General features: G+C 37.7%; 2 protein-coding genes across 4 annotated transcripts in view; both read right to left on the bottom strand.

The window, feature by feature from the left end:
• LOC123322145 (myosin light chain kinase, smooth muscle) overlaps positions 1–22,590 on the bottom strand; it is a 235,247-nt gene that overhangs the window by 191,988 nt on the left and 20,669 nt on the right. The window lies entirely within an intron of this gene.
• On the bottom strand, positions 5,806–11,601 carry LOC123322142 (cytochrome P450 307a1). The gene is made up of 2 exons (XM_044909992.1): positions 11,137–11,601; positions 5,806–7,266 (listed from the first exon to the last, which is right to left on the bottom strand). Exons 1-2 carry the CDS (start codon positions 11,465–11,467, stop codon positions 6,134–6,136), a joined length of 1,464 nt encoding a protein of 487 aa, XP_044765927.1. The 5' UTR covers positions 11,468–11,601; the 3' UTR covers positions 5,806–6,133.

Genomic DNA, 22,590 nt, shown 5'->3' on the forward strand with positions numbered 1-22,590 from the left:
ACGAAGAAAATCAATCGGTAATTTCAGCCGAATTGAAAAAAATTCATATCGCGATGCTTCCACCATAAAACGAGAAAATAACGCAGAATTCACGTTCATGAATGGTGTTTCTATCATTCGAAAAATAATCGAAGGTATTTTTTACTAGACATGAAAGTTCTCACTGCACTTTTCAACCCTTACAATCTATGGATCAGGTATTAAAGATCAATAGTATCTTTGAGTATTTGAATAATCAAGGATAGTATGAAGTTTTTTTTTAGATATTTCAATACATTGGGCTATTGAAGTTTCCGTTGAAAATTCCTGAAGGTAGAAGGACAGTTTTTCGTGTAATTCCTCCTAATGTTTCATACATAAGAAATACTTTCTACAAGTCTAAAATCCTTACAGAAATTATAATCGAATTAACGTTGTCTTTCTAGGTTCTTTATTCACGCAAGTGTTACCTGATGCTTTGCAGGAAAGATGTCGCTACCTTATATTTCACATTCTTTGAATGAACTAAGAATGTTTAAATTTGAATGATATAGCTATGGTCATTTTTACTCTTATATTCAAAAACATCATAAACGTAATAGATACCTTTGAAAATTGTTGATTTTTTTGACCAAAGTCCATGAATAACTCTACCTCACAAAAATATTGATTTGGGTTCTAATGGGAATCTACTCTTCCTGACTTTCATTTAAGTATGTTCTGAATTTCAAAACGGTACAACGAAAAAACTATTATTTGCAAAATTTTTTCCTAATGCGATTTTTTTTCGATCGAAATCAAAGTTTCATACATATATTAAAAGTAATCTTAGATAGGTAGGATTGATGATCATAGCGCTAGCTTCTGTCTCTAGTCAGATTTTCAAAAATGTCTAAAGAGCATTTTACTTTCCATGATCCTCGATCACACTTGATTTGGATTGAAGATCGTAGAAAGACATTAGAATTTAGACAGACTGAATATTTTCGAGAATGTCTAGAGAAAATTTTACTCTGATGATCCTTGATCCCTCATAGTTTGGATTGAGGATTGTGCAGAATACCTTAGAATTTAGACAGACTGAATATTTTCGATAATGTCTAGAGAGCATTTACTTCCTATGATCTTTGATTACACATACATTGGATTGAAGATCACGCAGAGAACTCTATATCTAGACAGACCGAGTATTTTCAATAATGTCTAAAGACCGTTTCACCCTCTCGATCCTTGATCATATATTATCCAACCTATGGGTTGGATTGAAGATCATATCTCATTGTCTCTAGACGTATGAGTATTACTATTAATTTTAAAATAGAGTATGTAGAAGTTTTTGCCCATAAGAACAGACAATAGTATAGAACATCGAATATAAAAAAATAGTCGAGTAACACACATTGAACATTGAAACTAGTGAAAATGAAATATCTTTCTGCTATCTGCTATCGGGATATTATTTTGCCTAAGAGGATGCATGATTTTCCAATAATATTTATGTGAAAAAAGTCTTCATATTGTGGAGGAATTTTAGATCTGACTAGTCCTACACATTGTACAGCGTTTCCTAATGATACATCACCTGTTTCAAGTAAGTAACCGATTGCATTTTGTATTTTTTAATTACGGGATGTTTACAAGCTACCAGTAAATTGGACCAAGTGGTGAGCAGACAGAAAAAACAAATGAGGCTGATTCATTTATGCGCATAGAAGGGAGCATCCGGAGGAAATCCAGTGGCGTAACCAAGCCTTGTGCAGAAAACCCATAAAGGGCCCGACTAACCTAGCGCAATTTGACACAACTAGGAATCGAAGAGACAGAGAAGTTTTATGTTTGGGAGGTTGTCATTGTTACCCATTATTTTAGGAAAAACGAATGTTATTTTATATCTCGTTTCACATTTTTTCTGAATGAGCAATAGAACATTCTATAGTATCATTATGTCCAGTGTCGTCGTCTACAAAACAAATTACTTGATACTTTTCGTATCAAGTTAGCTAAAACCATCTACTGAGTCGAATGTCCAGCTTTCAAAAGGGAGATTCTTCTGTAATCGATGAGTAACAGGAAATTATGAAAAAAAATCTAAGGGCAGCTCAAAAGCTGCCCTAACAGATAGGCACACATCAAAATGTGTGCCTATCTCTTCAGCAATTCTTCTTAGTATACTCAGATACTGAAGAAATTCCCAAAAAAATTATGAAAATGAAACTCTCCCAAAGAACTCATAGAATCTCTAGACCCTGTTTCTCTGCACCCATTCTCTCGTCATCTATACGAAGAGTTTTATGTTCACTGTAAACATTCTGTTTCCTGAGTAAGCTGTGCAAGGATTCTAGATTCTATTCTCCTTCACAAGTTTCCAAGCATGATGAAAATACCAGACCAATTTGCTATCTTATTACCTGGGAAAATATCGAGACTATCAATTAGAAATTCGATCGTATTCTGAGATGATCAAAGCTCAAAAAGAGCGTTAATTTCAATATGTGGTTAGAGGAATTTATCAACCATGAAAGGATTGCTCTCCACCTCTACTGAGCCATCAAATACGAAAGTAAAATCAGATGCCACTTAACTGGTTTGAAGAAATGTAAACCATCGTGTTAGATTTTCATCGGCAACATCATTTGAATATTCAGTTGCAAAGTGCAAGTCCAGAGCTGCACTAGCTGAACTCTGACGCGTATAATACATCTGTAAGTATAATAATAGATGGTCGATGTATACATGCTCCTTCCGAGTAGAGAGCAGATCAAGGTCGTCGTATGATATGGATTGCACTGACACTGACCTACATAATGAGTGAGGAGCTGAGCACCATCAAATACAATGTGTAATAAATCTTTTTATGAGTGCAGACGACGGTTCTTCTATCCAATGTCAGTGCAAGGTGAGCTAGTAAGGATTTCAGTGTCGTGCTTTCAGCCATTACCATAACCAACATCCCTCCCTATCCCCCTTCGTAGGCTTCCCTTCGATGGTTGTCCACCTCACCCCCGCAAATTCAAAGATGCATTCTAGAAATCATAGCACAAAAAACTATTTTCACCACTTGTGAGTCTCATAGAAGCATGGAAGTATGCTACATAATTCATGGACCTTGAAATCTGCAACTTCACTCAACGAGCTTTTACTGAAGACACATTCCTATTTTGGAGTTGTCATCATCTATTTTCCTTTTTATTGCGAAAGACCTAATTTGTACTTAGTGTACGCCAGTGATTCTTTTTTATTATTTCCGTTACTAACGATGGGGTATTTTGTACGAAGTACTTCCAAGGTGAGCTAGCTAAATCTTGATTTTGAAGAGTTTTTCTTCTGTTTGTTTTCTATGTCGCATACTTCTTTCACTCTGGAATGGTACGGAGATAGAAGTCAAGGTCTGGACTAGGATAGTTTCGAAGGAATGAATGTGGCAGTGGTACTTCATGAGGGTCTTCTTAATTGCAACGAACGTACTACAGAAGATGCATCAAAAATCGAGATGTAGTGGTGCAGAGAGGATTATCTATATGGTTTTCACTTAGTGCGAGTAGGGGAAATGAATTTCCAGCGAAGGAAATAATGCTTTCTTCTCTGGCATAGGGCCAATCCATGTGGACACTATCGAAAAATCCACCTTTGTATAGAAACTGGATCAAATCTGTAGGAATATTATCATTCTTCAATTTTCCAGAAGCTTTTCACCGAAATTTTCTTCAACGAAGAACGTGTTACATAAAATTTCCCCAAGTAGTCCACTATCAGCTTCGTTATTCAAGTTCAATGGCACTACAACTAAGGTTGAAGTGGATAATTATGTTTCCAGATATTTAGGTTACGACGTTTTATATAACCAAGCGTACAATTGAGTGATTTCCTCGGTTTTATTATTCAATGAATGAAGCACTTTACCGATACGTAATAACATTCAGTTTTCTTCCTTCTGACCTTCTTTCCTCGCAGACAGTGCGAGTGAACTCGATAAGAAAAGTTTTCTTCGACAGGACCTCGAATCTGAGCATCTTTTTTGATAATTGACCGGAAGAATAACACGCAATCATCCTCAAAATCATGTGGAGCAATCCACTGGGCCTTTCTATAGGGCCATCATGATCCGAGAAAGGACTGAAGCAGATTCGATAATGCGGACTTAACAGTTTTGGGGGCAACAACTCCAGGACCATCTGCACCGTTTTTTTTTGCTTGCGAACTTGCTCTCAGTGCCATTGAGCCGAATCATTAGTGGCTTTGTCGAACAGTGGGGTAGGTGGGACACTTGAAAATCCCAATTTAATCTGGCATGAACATGCGTGCAAACCAGTTATACGAAGTTGAGTTTTTATGAGAATTTTTGGTACCTGGATGTCGTAACGTCTGTAATGCTCCTTATAAATCTTCAGTTTAATTGGTCGGATTTGCAATTAACAACATCTTCCAGATTGGATTTTCCTTATTGGTAATCGAGGGGTTTAGTTATTAATCTCTGATGAATCCCATCAGCACCGGAGTTATCAACGATTATTATTTTATACAGCTGGGAATCTAGAGCTCCACCAAAATTGTAACTGAGTCAGTGATCATCTTTTTAGAAAATTCGTCGAGATCTTGAACGGGTTATTCGAGTCAATGTTATCTCCACTTGGCTGCTTTCATTATGGGTGAACTCGGGCCTTTTATGTGAACTACCTTACGAAAAAAAAGGAACAAGCTGATGTTGCTTACATATTCGTATCCTGAATGGAAAAAACTGTCGGTAATTATAAGTTCACATTTTGAGAATCTGCCTCGAAATGGACTGCTCATCATTAAACTGGAATAGCGTGAAAGTCTAAACGAGTGACAAATTTAAGGAATATGCAGAGGGAGTGAGAGGTGTGGAATGGAATTCGTATTTTTCATGGGGTCCAGAAAGGAATAAACCGTTAACCGTTGTTGATTACGTCAGTTTATTGACATTGAAGGCAGATGGACCCAGATTCTTCATAACAAATTAGCGAAAATATAATTCAACAAAAAATATGCTATTTGAGGTATCTATCCAAACAACAATTCTGTACCCGTTGTTGATAACGCACATTCTGGTTAAGGTTAACTAAACTCGTATATACCGCCTGGTCTTTAAGAGAGGACCTTGCAGAAAAATTTATAGGGTCTTGGAAAAATGGCAGAATAAACGTCCAAAACAACACAACCGATACAGGTTTTCGTTTGTGTTCACTTTGTAATTGAAGTTATAAAACGACCGATAAAAAGTGGAACAATAAATTGCGTGTGGAATAAATTGCATCAATAATCGCATTGTTCAATTTGTAAACGCGTGAGTTAAATCGATTATGGATAGTCTGGAAATCAAGGAAATATATCATTTATTATTTCAAGGGAATCAGGACCACCCATAACATTCTGAGAGGTGGAAGAAGAAGTTGGAAGATAATTTAAGAAGTTCTAAGTTTGGGCACTTATGTAGGATCCTTCAAAATGCGTTTGAAAGGTTCTTGAATGAAACTCATTCACTTACCCACTTATCGAATCTAATCAATTTGTTCGATCACTATTGTTTTTGAAAACACCGGATGTACTGTTGCAAGTTCTTCATTCATGATCTAAAAATGGAATTTGTTTATATCGATCGGTGATGTTTTGTTTGGAAAATATACGAATATACGTCAAGTTGTTTCACAAATGTTTTTTATTGTTTTGTCAGGACTCGAAAGTAGCCCATTATTCTGTTTTTTTTCATTAGATTATAGCAAGACGATGTTTATTAAACGCAGTGCATATTTTAAATCGACTGCGATAACTAGGTTGGGTGGACTTGATGAAATTAAATTGTTAGTCTAATAAAATACTCAGTTTATTCAGTCTCATTTATAGTGGACAATATATAGGGGGACCATAACTGGAGATAAATTAGTAAATTCGTTTTTACAATTCATTTAAATGACATATATACAATGAATGATAAATTCCAATAGGTACTTGATAAATGAAAGGGATGAGTGATGCTTAGCTGGAATATGTGTAAGAAAATCTTGATGCGGAAGAACTTACTTCAACCCTCATCTAGAAGAGTGCTATTCATTTTCGCCCCAGTCCCTTTTCTCCCGTACAGAGCGAGCCATTTCGCCAGTAAGTTTTTCTGACACACTTTCTTCTATTGCGATTACTACACATTGTTCCGTACGTCCCTGACTTTTAAAATGAATTTGAAACAGTCAGGGGGAACGGCAACACATCCGGGCTTCAACTTCGGCGTGACAGGTACTGACATGTCGAAGTGTTGCACTAATGTGGCCAGTATAACGAAGCAAAAGTACTGCACTAACTTTTGGCCAATACAAGTTCTTTTTCCTGTGCTGAACGGTATAAAATGTGCCGGTTTTACAATGTGACCACCTGCCGATATAAATCGCTCCGGTTTGAATTTGTTAGGTTCGTTCCAATAGTCTTCTCCGATGTTCAGTTCGTAGTTGTTGATGAATATCATGGTGCCTTTATTGACAGCGTATCCTCCGATGTTAGAATCGACTGTGGCAACATGTGGGACTATAGGAGAAGAAGCAAGCCTCAAAGCTTCCATGATGGTTGCTTCAGTGTAGGGCATGGCTTCTTTGTCGAACAAATTCGGGCATCTGTTCCCTCCAGTCACTGCATCGACTTCTTTCTGCATTTTGGCTGCTACTTCTGGGTACTTGATGACGGACGACAGGGTCACCATGATCAGATTCCCTATAGCCGAGTGTCCACCGATGAAATCTTCCAATTGAAAGATTATATGTTGCCAGTTCATGTTAGGGTCCTCGGCCAAATGCATCAATAGGGCATCGGTGAAATCCCTAGGGATACCGTCGTAATCCAGCGTTGCCTCATGTTCATTTATGATCCTTTCGAGGATGAAGCTTCTGATCGTGGTCGCCCAGTTCGAGATCTTGTTCATGTGCCCCGTGTACATGGGAAGAAGCCAAGGCATGAAGTCAACAGCGTAACCCTGATTGATCTCCCAGAATATTTCGTCGAAATATCTCACGACCAAGTTGAACTCCTTATCGTCGTAGGCGAAGCTAGTGGAACACATGTATTTGGTGAACATGTTGGCGCAAGCTTTCAGGACGATTGGTTTCAAATCTACAGGTTCGTCCAATGGTAATTTATTCAGCTCGGTGAGGAAAACTTTGAGTTCCTCCAGAGCCACAGCTTTCACTTTGTCACATTGCAGGGAAGTGAACTTGGGAGAGCAGTAAGCTCTCGCGATGTTCCTTCTGGTTTTCTGTAATGAGGACCAGTCACACAGTGCCAAAGCTGAAATACAAAATACATCAATAGGCGTGTACAATAAGGGGCAATATGCCGATAGATTTGTGTTTGACGGAAGTATACTCTCACGACATCAAATGTGAGATTGCTCAGGCATCACCGGCAGAAAAAACTGCATTCTCAAGGAAGCAACTTCTTCAGAATAGCATGCTCCACAGTCTCGACAGTTCGAGGAACGCAATTAAATCGGATCAGGCGAAAGAATGACGACGCGTGCTACACAAAACACCTGTGCTATGCGCCTTGACGGACCACTTTGCACTTTACCGATGTATGATTTGTTTGTCTGGCCTGTTCTGGCTGTGAACTACTCCTTCGCCCTAAACACGTCCATTTCACTCACTAACCGGTTTGCCTCATTCATGATTTTGCGCGTATAGACCCCTGTAGAAGAATAACAGTGATTTTCGCTGGAATAAATACGAGGTGCACTGCGGTTAACAGTTCGAGGAGACTAGGAGAAAATATGGCCAATTTTCGGAGTCACCAATGAACTACATTAAGGACTTAGAATCATAGTCATAAAATTTTTGGTAAATATGTCTCATGGGCTTATAGGAGTAAACTATCGAGAAACACGTAGACAGATTCTAATAAAACCAACAATTCTTTGAATCTTCAGAGTAATCCAGCTATGTCAAGGTCGAGAACGACACAAAATCCACCCTTGGCCCTGAAGGGTCTACTAGAGTAGGATTGGTTACGCCAAACGTCCTAATCTTGACTCTGTTCCTTGCAGAGTAGACGCTAGACTGAGTAGAGTCTTCATGTGTCTTGCAGATCTGACTCTGATACTGAAAATGCTCCAGATAGCCGCGCCAGTGGTCAGAAACATTGAAATTCATCCATTTGTTGTTCTCACTACGGTGTTTCGATGCTTTATCTGTCTTCAGGATGGAAGGCCCTGGTACCTGTGTATCAGATGCAACTTTTCCACTTGGTGCACTCTCAAAAATGTGACTGCAGCTCGATACCTCTGTCATTATTTGAAAATCAGCCCAGACATCCTCTTAGGTCAGGACCATAAGTTTCATCATACCTGGGTATGAATAAATTCATCTTCCAGTGCCCTGAACCTTCAGAAGTTATTTCCTGATTGAACTCTGCCAATAAGAGGCCAACCTATACTGGGTGTCCCAGTCTGTCTAGCTTAAGGCATTTCTACCATCACTTTTTGGCAATAGATTGCTGCGAACCATGTTATCAATCATACATAACATGGCAAGCTATATAAAATATAAAAAACGCTTAAATCAAGGAAAAATCTCGCTGAATTCCAGCAGGAACAACAACGTCCTGCCAGGGTACCACCTGAAATCCGAACGCATCAGTTTCGGTTTCGTTAGAACCACAAGTTCAAGTTCACGGTTATCGAGGAAATGAGTTGAGTGAGGCGGTTATGAATGAGTTATAATAGAAAGTAAAGTGGGTAGCAAAGCAACCTCATACAAAAGCTGACTTGGCTCCACGATTGTATGAGCATCTGAATTCGCAATCGGAGTAGTCCGCACAATGCGCAAAATGACCCGCGGACTGTTCAATCGATTACATCTTACACATATTACGCGAATCTCACACATAAATTCAAAAGCAAAGATCGAACCTCCGACCTATTGGAATTTCCACTTGCGAGAGTCAAAAATCGCTGGATGAGGAAACTATACAGTGTCAAGAATTCTATTCAACATCTTCAAAGATCCACTCGTTATAAAAAGTATAAAAAATGTAATTTTTTGGACCAAAAGCATAGTTTTTTCCTTAAAGAAAACTCAGGTGGAAATGGGAAATCTCCAGCAATAATGAAAATTATCTGCGAGACTGTTTTTATGCTCAAAAAATTCTCTTACCATGGCGACCATAAGAAACCTTGTGAATGATGTACGCATAAGGGAGAAACAGGGATGATTTTCAAGACCTATTTGCGTGAAATCCGTCCTGTGACCGTTCAGGAGAACTCGCCAAGAGTTTTCCTCACCAACTTTTCATAGGAATGCCAGATTGAACAACGGGACTTCCACTTTACAGTAAATAACGATTATACGGTTATAAGAAGATATAGGAAGTGAACAACTTGCTCTGATGTATTTTCTTTTCAGCAAGTCCCACTTAAAACGATTGAAATTCACTCTTACATCAGACAAGTAGAACTACTACTTATGTTGAGGTAGGAGCACTTTTTCGAGTGGAAATTAAATAACGATACATTCAACATTCCAGTTTGGGGAGATGACAGCTAGTAAATTTACCCACGGGGTAAATTGATAAACACATGGAAAACTGGCATGGTCAGAAGATATTCCAAAAAGGTTTTTCCCTTGTACCAATCTATTCACTTTCCTTCGAGAACTAGTTAGCATAATTATTTCAGAGATTTATACATGATCCAATTGAAGTACTGGTCTTGCATTAAAAATAAACAATTGTTTAGATTCGGTCGTATTGCAATAACAACGCCATATCATTACGTGAGTCAAGGTACACAAAAATAGTCCCAAGTTACACCTCACCTAGGTCTAAAATGAAATTTCGCGTAGAGGTTATCGAAATTAAAATATATCTATGCGACTGGGAGGACAAACGAGGAAAATAAAACAGAAGAAACGAATACGCACGTTCCACAGCTCAAATCCAATTGAAAACATGCCACGAACTTAACAGCTCAACTCAATTCACCCCCTGTTTAATTTCGATGGGTTTACACACGGTACAGCATATTTTTGGGAGAAAATTCGAATTTCCTTCAATGCTTCGTAACGTTCTGCTCTCCTGCTAGCTCTGAAACGAGTCCAATTTGGTGATTCATCACATTTCCCAGATAGTTTTCGTTCTGTCCCAGATTTACGTATTCGAAAAGGTCTCAAAATGAACTGTCCAAAAACGAAAACTCGATATTTTTTTGACTATAGCCGCATTTCAGTTTTTGATGGATTTATTAGACGTAATTCATCGAAATGTGAGTTTGATGATAATCAATGAATTAATTATTTGAGAGGAAATTAAACAGGGTGAATACAAATATTCTAACAGTAGATTCTTTAGGTCAAAAGAAACACTTTTTTCCTGTACCATTTTTTCTGATTCGGCCCTGATAAAATGATAGAGCCATTTTGAGTTTTCATAATGAGCTGTGCCAACCCTGGAAAAACAAAATTACCCTCAGAATAACTAGCTAAATCTGTGACACTGCACATCTGTGGATTTTTCAAAAAGAGTTGCATTCTTTCAAAGTACACAGTTTTTCGAATTTCACTGATATTTTTCATTTTTGAACAACAAATTACTCGAAAACGGTGCATTAAACGAGAAAATATCAAGAATACTTTTATTTTACATAACGTTCAAATATTTATTAGATAGCGACAAACTTAGAGTTGGGTTCTTTGAATTTTTGAAACTAACATTTTTTTATGGTTTTTCCAACAGCCTGTATCTTTCAAACCGAGGCGATTCGGAAAAAATGGCGAAGGAAAAAAGGGTTTCTTTCGACCTCATAAATCAACTGTTACAATATTTTTACGAGTCAAAGACTCAGCCTGTATAATGACCAGATTTGGTGGCCATAATTTTCGTGGAAAACCACTGAAGCCATTGAATTTTTTCGTATTTTCTGCAAAGACAGGTAGATCAGACACGAGGAAACCTCAAGGGAATGGAGCCCCCTGTTGAAAATCCGAAAATTCTGAATTTCCATCCGAAGGAAAAACGAACATTTTTCGATGCAGCTGCAATGATTACGCCCGATCGAAAGTGCCGTCGTGAAAGTGAAGAAAGTGGCGAACCTTCGTCAAACACAAATCTAACAGCGTGTGAATTCAACGTTGGGTTAGAAGACGAACGATTTTTCGAAATACTCACAGTTGTTCCGGTCGCCGCCGAACAGTTTGTGGAACCTCATGAAGTCGGGCCTGCCACCGAAATCCGCACCCTTGGCCACCAGGACCTCCTTGATCAGTTGCAAATTGTTCACGACGACGCACGGCACGGTGCCCAGATTGATGCTGAAAATGTCCCCATAAATCTTGCTCAGTTCGGTGAACGCCTGGAAGGGTGTCTCGTGCTGTCCCAGCAGGTGGATGCTGCCGACGATGGGCCACGGCCTGGGTCCGGGTGCTGTCGACGTCTTCTTGTTAGGTGATAAGAACCACCAGACCAGCAGGAACGAACACAACGAAAGAATCGCGAGCATGTCAGCTCTAAGCACACACCGTAAATGCAAACAACCAGAACGCTACCCTCTATATGACTATGACGCATTCACTCGATTGCAGAAGCGCTCGCTCCAAACGGGCCCCCCCTCAAAAACATCCTGCCCCACCAAGGGGTGCGAGCTTCTTTCGGACTGCCCCCATTTTCGATTTTAGTCACTGTCCAAATGAAATTACCCGATTTCAGGAGGTTCACGATCAGTTCCTTCAAAATCCAGCTAACGACCTTTGGACTCCGCGAATGCAGGTCAATCTTGCCGAATTAATTCATCGACTAATGAGGTTTCGAACCTGCCAATCGGAAAACATCGAAATAGAAGTCAATCTGAATATAACTCCTTGAAAAGCCAGCAGGAATGGTAAAATTTTCTAAAATCAGTTAGAACTGCTCCAATAATAATTGAAGCAACGAATAGCAACAAGACTTTTTTATGCAAAATCATTTTTCTCGAATTTTTAAAACAATCATATCAATAAATATCAGAAAATTTCGATTGACACCAAATTTCAAACCCAAAATTCGTACTGAAAATGCACTCAAATCTAAATCTACTGAAACTTTGCTGTTACGATTGTAAATAAGAGTAGTAGCAACAAAACTGAACAAAATAAATGCAAAATGAAATCACTGAAGCCCATGACTAAAAAAAACTAACTATATATGAGTTCTAGAGTTGGCATTCCACTAGAAAAGAGTCTATTTACCAGCGACGAATGTTGTAGTTTCCCAAAAAATTGCATTCCCTACATTATACCGCATGTTTTGTCAGATCGAAATTCATGTATTATCGAAAAATTGGAACAAAATTATAATTATGTACAAGGGATACTCCTATGGATAAGAAAAGTAGGTATATGAAATTCCTATCGACAAAGATTACTGAGAAAATATAACAGTTCGAAAAACTAGCAGTTTTAGTTGAAGAAATAAACTCCATTACCCCCTGCTGGTTGGGGGAGGCTTCATTGCAAAAGGGTCGAATTAAGGAGGCCAAAGAAGATGTTAAAGGGATAGGTAGACTAAAATCTAGGTTGATGAAGAAATGAAAGTACCAATCTATCAATTTTTTCAATGGATCTCAAGCTCTTGACTACCACATCGAATACCACAATAAGAATCAGTGAACCCCTGAATTACTATTATGAATTCTCTGAATTCCTCCACGAGTCCCGAAGAACTGCAACTTCGAAGAAATAAGTCATCAATTGATCGCTAAATTTCAACCGTTGGTTTAGTCTACATCTATCCATATCAATTTACTATTTCAATAAAAAATTGCCATAGTCGCTCAAACCCAAACAGGTAAAAGAATACACCGTCTAAAATTACCGATCCAAAATGCAATTACTGCAACCAGAACCGAATAAAATCTCCTGCCTCAATTACCTCATATAAAAATCGACGACATCTTCATATACAATATCATATATGTACCATTTGATTTCAGCAAATGAAAAGATAACGTTATTCAATATTTCCTGGAAATAGGAATGTCTATATAGGATTATAGTTATACTTTGATCTCCAAGAGTGCGATTTGTGTTGAATTCACGTGAGAGCTTCAGTTTTATGATGTCTGATTATTAAGGAAGAACATCGTTTTTTCAATTCTGAAATTCGAAGAAATATACCAAAGATGCTGTTATTCTAAATGAGATTTCCTGTTCTTAAATTGACGCTGTAGGAGGATTAGCATTTGAAATTAATCAAATCTCTTTTTTCCATCACGTACAAGGAGATCTGGAAATAGAACAATATGCACTCTTTTCGCAGAAATAATTACGAATACCTCAAAGCGGAATCGAAAATTCTTGACGTAACCTGCAAACGTACAATGTTTATCTTTACACCCATGTTTTTTCGTATAGCTATTCATTCTTCTGCACAAAACGATGTTTTAATATAGGTCACATATTATGATTCAATGCTAGATGATACCAAAAACGTGTGTATGAAATGAGATATCCCCATAGTTGTTTCTAATATTTCCTGCGCAAACTAGACCTGATCGTAAAATTGATGGTAAAACGCCTGTGAAGATCTCGGTGTCCAGTTATCATATTATCCTTATCATGCAGTTTCATCTTTTCAAACAAAATCCTATTGACATTATTCCGCGTACGCAGAATTGGAAGATTCGCGAGGAAATTAGGACAAAAATTCGCACTATTGGCAGAATGTGGGCAAAGCTACCGAATGAAATGTCCGATGACGAAAATGCATCACTAAAAGAATAAACTATTATCAGTGGTCTCAGTTTATGAACATCATTCTGGCATGACAAAAATTCATTGAATTATCGAAGAATTACCAAGGAATCTGGTCTAATTTTATCAAAATATCTTACATGAGTGTCAAGTTTAAGTGATCCATATATGAGAACAAAAATTCATGGAGAATTTGGGCTGAGAAGAGAGAGAAAAGCTGAATCTTCTGAAACCAGAGATGAATTCAACCTAATATTTTCATTACGAAATACCTACAATTGAAATCGATCGTTTCAATAATAGATATGAAGACAAAACAACTGGAAAAACAGATTGTCCGCCAGTGGAAGCGTATTAAGTGGACTAAAACAATGGAGTAATTCGAAACCTTAATAAAATAATAAAAATCCCGTTAAGCAATTCCAATTGATATTAACATATGTGTCAACTTTATTGCTGAGGAAGAAGAAAATATGTGGAACAGAACTTCATAAAACAATCAAGGACCTTCAATGTCGGCATTTCTGTTACGTATTCACCATTGAAATAAATCGTTTTTAAATTATAATTTTGAAAATTTAAGAAACTGCTGGAGATTTTTGAAATTTCTCGCTAGAAGTTGAAGAATTTCATATAATGTATTGAATTTGAGAAGAGTGAATCATTAGAGCTGAAATGAAATCGATAGGTTTTGAAAGTGGATTATTGAAATGGAAAATCATTTTGTAGCGAATGGAATTGGGCATTGAAGCATTGTTAATTAATGCACATTCAATAATTAGAAGCACGCTGAGAATGTAATTATGGATATTGAGGAGTGCAAGCTACTGTGTATTTTAAAAGCAATCAACACTGGATATCCAAAATTTTGAAGCATCTGAATTTACTCATTACAATTTTTTTTATGAAATAAGAAACTACAGACCATAATATATAATTCTGAAGTCGATGGATGATCGATGAATTTTTGCAATTGGTAGAATCTTCAATCTCCCATACTCACGAAGGGATGAACGGTAAGGGATGCATACTGAAAATTGCCTTGCCTCGATTCATTTCGATCAAATCTGAGTTTCCGCCCGAGTTTTTCTGTAGAAAATTCAGGAGACGTGCGTTTTTCCATGTCGGATTGTGAAAATCTTTGACCGTCACATAGTTTTGTGCGGCCTGGATTCGTTAAATACATTACAGGTAATATCTCACTAATATGGATGTGCTTAGATAACGAGACTAATATAATGTTGCAATTTTGATGGTGAAATTGCCGATCGAATTCGAGTAAACAGGTATTTCAGACGTTGTTCATACCCTTACAGCCTCGTGACGTATCTACCATCAATTGGAGCCGATGAAAGTCGATGGTACTGGAGAAGAACGCAATAATATATTTTTCCTCCGATATGACGAACACCTATATCAAAAAATTCGTGCTGTGTTCATTAAATGAGTGAAAATCATGAAATAGGTTAAAAAATGTTGGTCTTCCCTATTTGTATCTTGGAAACAGATGAAATTTTCCACAAAGTTAAGTCTTTTTTTAAATTTCCCTGGAAATACTTAATTCAACAGAGTTTAGCTCCATTCAACGACATGCATGTCCCTCTATCAAAGCCATTTTCCAAAAGCTAAAAAAGCAAGTGTTATTTATGTGATAATCTCCGAAAAATAGATCAATCTCTTGAACCTGGTACTCGCAGTATTCACCAGTGTCTTGAAACAGCTGGAAATGTTTCGGAAAATCTGTAGGCATGAATATAGCGATTGAGCCAATGGAAAGGAGAAAAAAATTGTAATCCGGGAAGTGTCAACGTTTTTTCGACGTACCTGTCGTTTCGGAATGGATAATTAAGCCCATTAACCGGAGTATTTAATGGCGTCTGAAAAGAAACAGGTGAATCGGACGAAACCAAGATTTATTTTCGCATTCCGGCCAGACTGTGAAACCGAAAACTGCCCAGGTCGGTTCGCGAATTGAAAGCCCGATAAAAAGTGAAAGATCCCATCGGGCTAATGCAAATGCTTAACGGAACTTCTGTTTTCAGATTTTACGTAACAGGCTAGGCGATTAAGCTAATAAGGAACGTTATTTTAGGGTCAACATCTCCTAGTGGGCAATGTAAACTATTGTATTTGACCGTGACCATGACTGGATTCTACAAAAATCGCAGTTTGAACGTGGCACTTCTTGGAAGGAAAGGTTCAAGATTCCGTTATTTTAGCACAACATCGAAATGTACGATCGCAGATTTCGATAAACAACATTCGCATAATTCCTTATGCCTTTGGCGGTACATTATATAACGACGTTTAGCCGAATTCGAAAGAAATCATTTTTATGCTACAGAAGTCTTATTTTTGCGGCTGTACTTTCCTGGAAATGGAAGGAAAATGGAAGTTTTCACACAGAAAAATGTGTTCATCGCCAGTGCCAATTAAAAACAGACTGATACTTTGAATATGGAAATACATAATGATATTTTCACTGAAGTAATTTAAAAAGGGTGATTTCCATTTAAAATTCGCCATATTATGTTATGTTTAGATGCACAGGGGTTCAGATGCTCATTTATTGGGCTACATCCCTACCAATGCCATTTCTCTATTTTCCACTGTCGCAACGATTCGAAATTACACGGTAGGAAGCTCAAAGTGCACTTACCGATAAGCTCGACTTTCTTCATGTTACCTACTCACCGACCTAATTAACCTGATAGATATCGAAAGTTGAAGTGCAACATTTTCCTCAACTCTTGCAACAATTAAGTTCCCCCTGGAACAATGGAAGATAAAGAAATGATAAATGAAAAAATCGCCATTTTGAATCGAAGGAGAAATATTCTACATGTTTCGAAGTGAATAGAACAGGTTGTGTTCAATTGCAACTTTAGGAAATATTTTCCCATGAGCTTCAACTAGTTCAATGTCAATTTTCAAGGCAACATTTTCTTTTTTCTATTTGTTGACATGAAGCTTGCATAGGTAACCTATTATAGGTAAAACCCGTTTTCTAACGTAGGATTATGGAAACGAATTCTCACGATCGGCCCAAGCCAGAGAAAAGCTTTGAATGTTGACTAGGTCTCTCTTAGAACTTGAACTATCCTTTTATTTTAATAGATTCTAGATTTCTTATAAACATCCTGGTTAGACTAGTTGCCTGATAGATCGTCTAGGTATACTCAGAAGGAAACGTTTTCTTACATCTGAAATCAACCAACGAGCTTTTTCCACTGCGTTCACATTTTTCGAATAGCACAGAATTTCACGAAGATTTCAGATACAGTACAGATGTTGCTCCTTCTTATTTTGACTTCGTTTTATGGAGGATAAATGATCGAAAATATATTCCTCAAGGAATTGGTATTGTGGAAAAACATTCTCGACTACAGCGAAAACTTTCAATTTCAAAAACACGCTGTGTAGAATACTATATTTGAAGAATTTTCTACATAAATTCCTGAATTTTTTCTGATCATTGTCGGTTAAATGTTTCTTGAGGTCTACTCTAGTTTAATGAAGATGATCAGTAAAAATAAGAAACGGTTAGAGATAAGCAAGGAGTACTTCAGCTGATGAAAGGGTTGGACTGCATGTCGTTAACAGGGTCTTTGATTCAGGGAGAATGAGCTGATAGAATCTATTTTTCAAGCAGTAGTATCTTAGAGGTTAGGAAACACTGAAAAACCCAAAAAATCCAACCCAATCAAATCATAAACATAAAGGCAAAATCCCCAAAACGTTTAATAAACAAAAATTTTGTCTGTTCTAGGGAGATTCTCAGAATGAGGACTTTTGAAATGGTTCGCCCTTAGTTACTCCATCTGTTTCGTTTGTATGGAATGCCATCTCTGAGAAGAAGGCCAATGCTTGCTTGGGCAATGTCAGAATTTTGCAACTGGTTGAGGAGACGCCAACGAAGATTATACTGGTGAACGTGTCTTTGGGAGAATCCTTCATCGGATCTGGGTTCATTTTTGGAATTCTCGTGGAGATGGCAATGGGTTTTTTGGCGGGAAATAGTTCGAAATTGATGAACTCGAAGTTTTGGAAGTGCTGATCCTTTTCGATTCTAGACAACAGTGCAGGAGATATGTCAAAGACTAAAAATTTCGAAAAATACCAGCGTTTCAGGGTATCTATCTATTCGCAAAAACAATTCACTAGTATGTATTTCGATTTTCAGATCAAACAGATATCTTGAAAATCGACACTATCAATAGTTTGATTTGCTGTATTAGGTATTTGTTATGTTCATTTTTCCAAGATTTGTGTCCATATATGTTTTTAAAAATAAATCAAGAATTGACGACTAAATTACTCTCTTAATTTCACCACTACCTGATCCATTATATTCAATGAAGAATCTTTGGATTCGATAGATTAACACTTCATTATTTTTCATCTTCATCCATGGTCTGACTTATTCACTGTCTGAATAAGGTGAAAGGATTTTCAGGAGTATAAATTATCCAGATATTCTTCATAGTTCAACTAATTATCGATTATACCCAAGGTCGCCAAAGCAGTTTCAGATTTCTTGGGAAATTAACCTCAAGTTTATCGAAATGTAAAGAGGTCTTGAAATTTTTTCAGTATCTGGAGTATCTTCAGCTAACCCTTACTCCAACTGTTTACGGGCATCAGCCTCCATTCGGAGAATTCTATGTTGAAAGGATTAGACGCATTAAAGATGTACGAGTATTTATAGGTCACAAACAATAGGAGGCCAATTCAGGTTGATTATCCTGGTTGAGTGCAGTTCAGAATCCATTAGCAAAAAAAGTCAACATCCCCTTGTGATCCGGAACTCGCATTTGCGTGGCCCAGCTTCTTTCTTCGAGGAAAATTAAATAAAGATAAAACGGGTATATGTACAAATCCGACTTGATTCATGCCGACTATTTGTCATGAGATATCGCAGCTCAATCCTTGCGTTTTACGTCCTGAACATTCGGGGGATGCTTCACATCGTATGTGGGTGAAATTTTCGCGAATTTGAAAATATCTGGTTCACATTTCCCACTGCCAACGCTCAATTTAAAAGCGCGAGTATAGAACAAACCAGGAGTGTCGATTTTGCTGTATTTTCGATTTTGCTGCAGAATGTATTGACGCATCAGTTAAAAAAACACCCCCTTGGTGATTTAAGCCAAGGGGATGCCGCCCAAAAATCCGTAAATGATGTGGAAGGGTCCATCCAGTTGGGCAGATGTGGCTGAATTGTTTAACCTTATCGACTCAGGAATTTCATCGGGGGTGCATAAAATATGGCCGGGAAATAATGATGGTAATGGAGAGGGACAAGTTTATAATCTGAATAGCCCTTGCATTAGCCATAAATTCTTGAATGGAAGGCATTTCTGGACGGTTATTAGGGGCCCTGTTTTTGATCGGCCATTCGTTAAGAAAATACCACGTTCAAATTTCAACCAACGAAGTGTTCCGGTAGTGGGCAAATGTTCACGAAGTGTAATTCGGGTCACGAACTCCGAACTTGCGAAATTTCTCACTCAATTTTGCGTGGTGTTCCCAAAATGCCTGTAAATTTCTAATTTTGGTCGAATTCAATTTTGTCTGTCAACCTGCCCATAAACGACCTTTTCGAAGGAAAATATACAGGGACAATAGACAGAATCCTCTCGATAGGTTATATGAAGGCATCTGATTTCGAGATCAAATTTTTCTTCTCAGACTTGAAGAGATTTTAGGGAATTTCTCGCTCGATCCTGGGGTGTTTTCCCAACCAGTTCCGAATTTTCCGCTGTAGGTATCACTAAAAAAGAAGACCCTGGAAAACAGGAGTTTAAATGTCATTTTGATCGCTTACATCTGTAGTTGTTTGGGCTCTTAGCGAAGATCATGTTGAAGGGTTCTTCAGACGGCGAGACCCAGTATTGTATCCACGAATTTCCCACTAAATATTCATTTTTATCGCTATGAAACACCGGCGGCGATAAATAATTTCAAAGGCACTCACTCTGGTGAGGTAATTCCAATTTTTTGAGTTGTTTTTTTTTGGTGTACCGGTTAGAAGAATTTCATCTCGCAACACTTTCACCCTCCGGGGTGAGTATTCCGGTTGCGGCCGTTGCGGCAAGACGTGCCTCCTATTTTCAGTATTTCAGTGGCGCGCTCCGGAGCCGCGACTCTGGGATCGGTCGTTTTTGGCCTGTTCATTATTCAGTGCAACTAGTGTTATCTCCTGACATATCCCCCTAATCTTTGCTCACTACGGGTAAGATCCTCTCCTTGACAGTTCGCAGTCCCCCAAGGGACGCTCAAGTCGAGTTACCGCAGAATTCCTGATTTTTAATTCATGCCAACAGTATGCGGAGATAATTGACGAAGTTTTCATTGCAATTTTCACTTATATCGAACAGTAGTGTGTAGAAATCACGTTGCCGCTTTGTGACGAAGTTGATGATGACTAGAGCGTGAATGTGGATTTCTGTCATATGTGGATACCTCCAATTTGGTGAAGTTTTTGTGCTAAGGTGGAAGCCTAGGCAACGTTGATTATATAACCGGAAATCCCAATTGGATCAGACGATTATAACAGGAGATATCGCAGATTGAAAATTGCAATTTTTGAAAAATGCCATTTTCAAGATGAAAATCTAAACGAACAGAGATAGGCTTTCGAAATTGCCTGCAATAACTTCAGCGTGTTCGAAAACCTATATTTTCATACCAAAATATCAAATATCTAGCGCTGTTCAGGAGAAAATAATTTTTTTTGTTTTTCCACTTTTCATTTTCGAGTTGACTTCGAAGAGCTCTCTGAAGTGCAATTATCTATTGAATCATCAACTGCTTGGTTTTCTAGAATCTTCAAAACAAATTCTATGCATTCCATATCCTAAGACAGTAATAGAACACCCTGATTTCCAGACAGATTAGCAAATAGGTCATTTTAGGGGGGTCAAACCCCTTGCTCATTTTTGACCTAAAAAATCGAGATTTTCGAAATCGAGTTTTTTTGCTAGGATGGAAGTCTAGGCAACGCTGATTATATAACCGGAAATCCCAATTGGATCAGACGAATATAACAGGAGATATCGCAGATTGAAAATTGCAAATTTTTGAAAAATGCCATTTTCAAGATGAAAATCTAAACGAAGGGAGATAGGCTTTCGAAATTGCCTGCAAAAACTTCAGCGTGTTCGAAAACCTATATTTTCATACCGAAATCTCAAATATCTGGCCCGGTTTAGGAGAAAAAAATGTTTTTTGTTTTTCCACTTTTCATTTTCGAGTTGACTTCGAAGAGCTCTCTAGACTGCAATTCTCTATTGAAGCATCAACTTTTTAGTTTTCTAGAATCTTCGAAACAAATTCTATGCATTCCATATCCTAAGACAGTAATAGAACACCCTGATTTTCAGACAGAGTAGCAAATAGGTCATTTTAGGGGGGTCTAACCCCTTGCTCATTTTTGACCCAAAAAATCGAGATTTTCGAAATCGAGTTTTTGTGCTAGGGTGGAAGCCTAGGCAACGCTGATTATATAACCGGAAATCCCAATTGGATCAGACGAATATAACAGGAGATATGGCAGATTGAAAATTGCAAATTTTTGAAAAATGCCATTTTCAAGATGAAAATCTAAACGAAGGGAGATAGGCTTTCCGAATTGCTCGCAATAGATTCAGCGTGTTCGAAAACCTATATTTTCATACCAAAATCTCAAATATCTGGCCCGGTTTAGGAGAAAAAAATGTTTTTTGTTTTTCCACTTTTCATTTTCGAGTTGACTTCGAAGAGCTCTCTAGACTGCAATTCTCTATTGAAGCATCAACTTTTTGGTTTTCTAGAATCTTCGAAATAAATTCTATGCATTCCATATCCTAAGACGGTAATAGAACACCCTGATTTTCAGACAGAGTAGCAAATAGGTCATTTTAGGGGGGTCTAACCCCTTGCTCATTTTTGACCTAAAAAATCGAGATTTTCGAAATCGAGTTTTTGTGCTAGGGTGGAAGCCTAGGCAACGCTGATTATATAACCGGAAATCCCAATTGGATCAGACGAATATAACAGGAGATATGGCAGATTGAAAATTGCAAATTTTTGAAAAATGCCATTTTCAAGATGAAAATCTAAACGGAGGGAGATAGGCTTTCCAAATTGCTCGCAATAGATTCAGCGTGTTCGAAAACCTATATTTTCATACCAAAATCTCAAATATCTGGCCCGGTTTAGGAGAAAAAAATGTTTTTTGTTTTTCCACTTTTCATTTTCGAGTTGACTTCGAAGAGCTCTCTAGACTGCAATTCTCTATTGAAGCATCAACTTTTTGGTTTTCTAGAATCTTCGAAATAAATTCTATGCATTCTATATCCTAAGACGGTAATAGAACACCCTGATTTTCAGACAGAGTAGCAAATAGGTCATTTTAGGGGGGTCTAACCCCTTGCTCATTTTTGACCTGAAAAATCGAGATTTTCGAAATCGAGTTTTTGTGCTAGGGTGGAAGCCTAGGCAACGCTGATTATATAACCGGAAATCCCAATTGGATCAGACGAATATAACAGGAGATATGGCAGATTGAAAATTGCAAATTTTTGAAAAATGCCATTTTCAAGATGAAAATCTAAACGAAGGGAGATAGGCTTTCCAAATTGCTCGCAATAGATTCAGCGTGTTCGAAAACCTATATTTTCATACCAAAATCTCAAATATCTGGCCCGGTTTGGGAGAAAAAAATGTTTTTTGTTTTTCCACTCTTCATTTTCGAGTTGACTTCGAAGAGCTCTCTAGACTGCAATTCTCTATTGAAGCATCAACTTTTTGGTTTTCCAGAATCTTCGAAATAAATTCTATGCATTCCATATCCTAAGACGGTAATAGAACACCCTGATTTTCAGACAGAGTAGCAAATAAGTCATTTTAGGGG

This window comes from Coccinella septempunctata, chromosome X (genome assembly GCF_907165205.1).
Source record: "Coccinella septempunctata chromosome X, icCocSept1.1, whole genome shotgun sequence".
Taxonomy (NCBI): Eukaryota; Metazoa; Arthropoda; class Insecta; order Coleoptera; family Coccinellidae; genus Coccinella; species Coccinella septempunctata.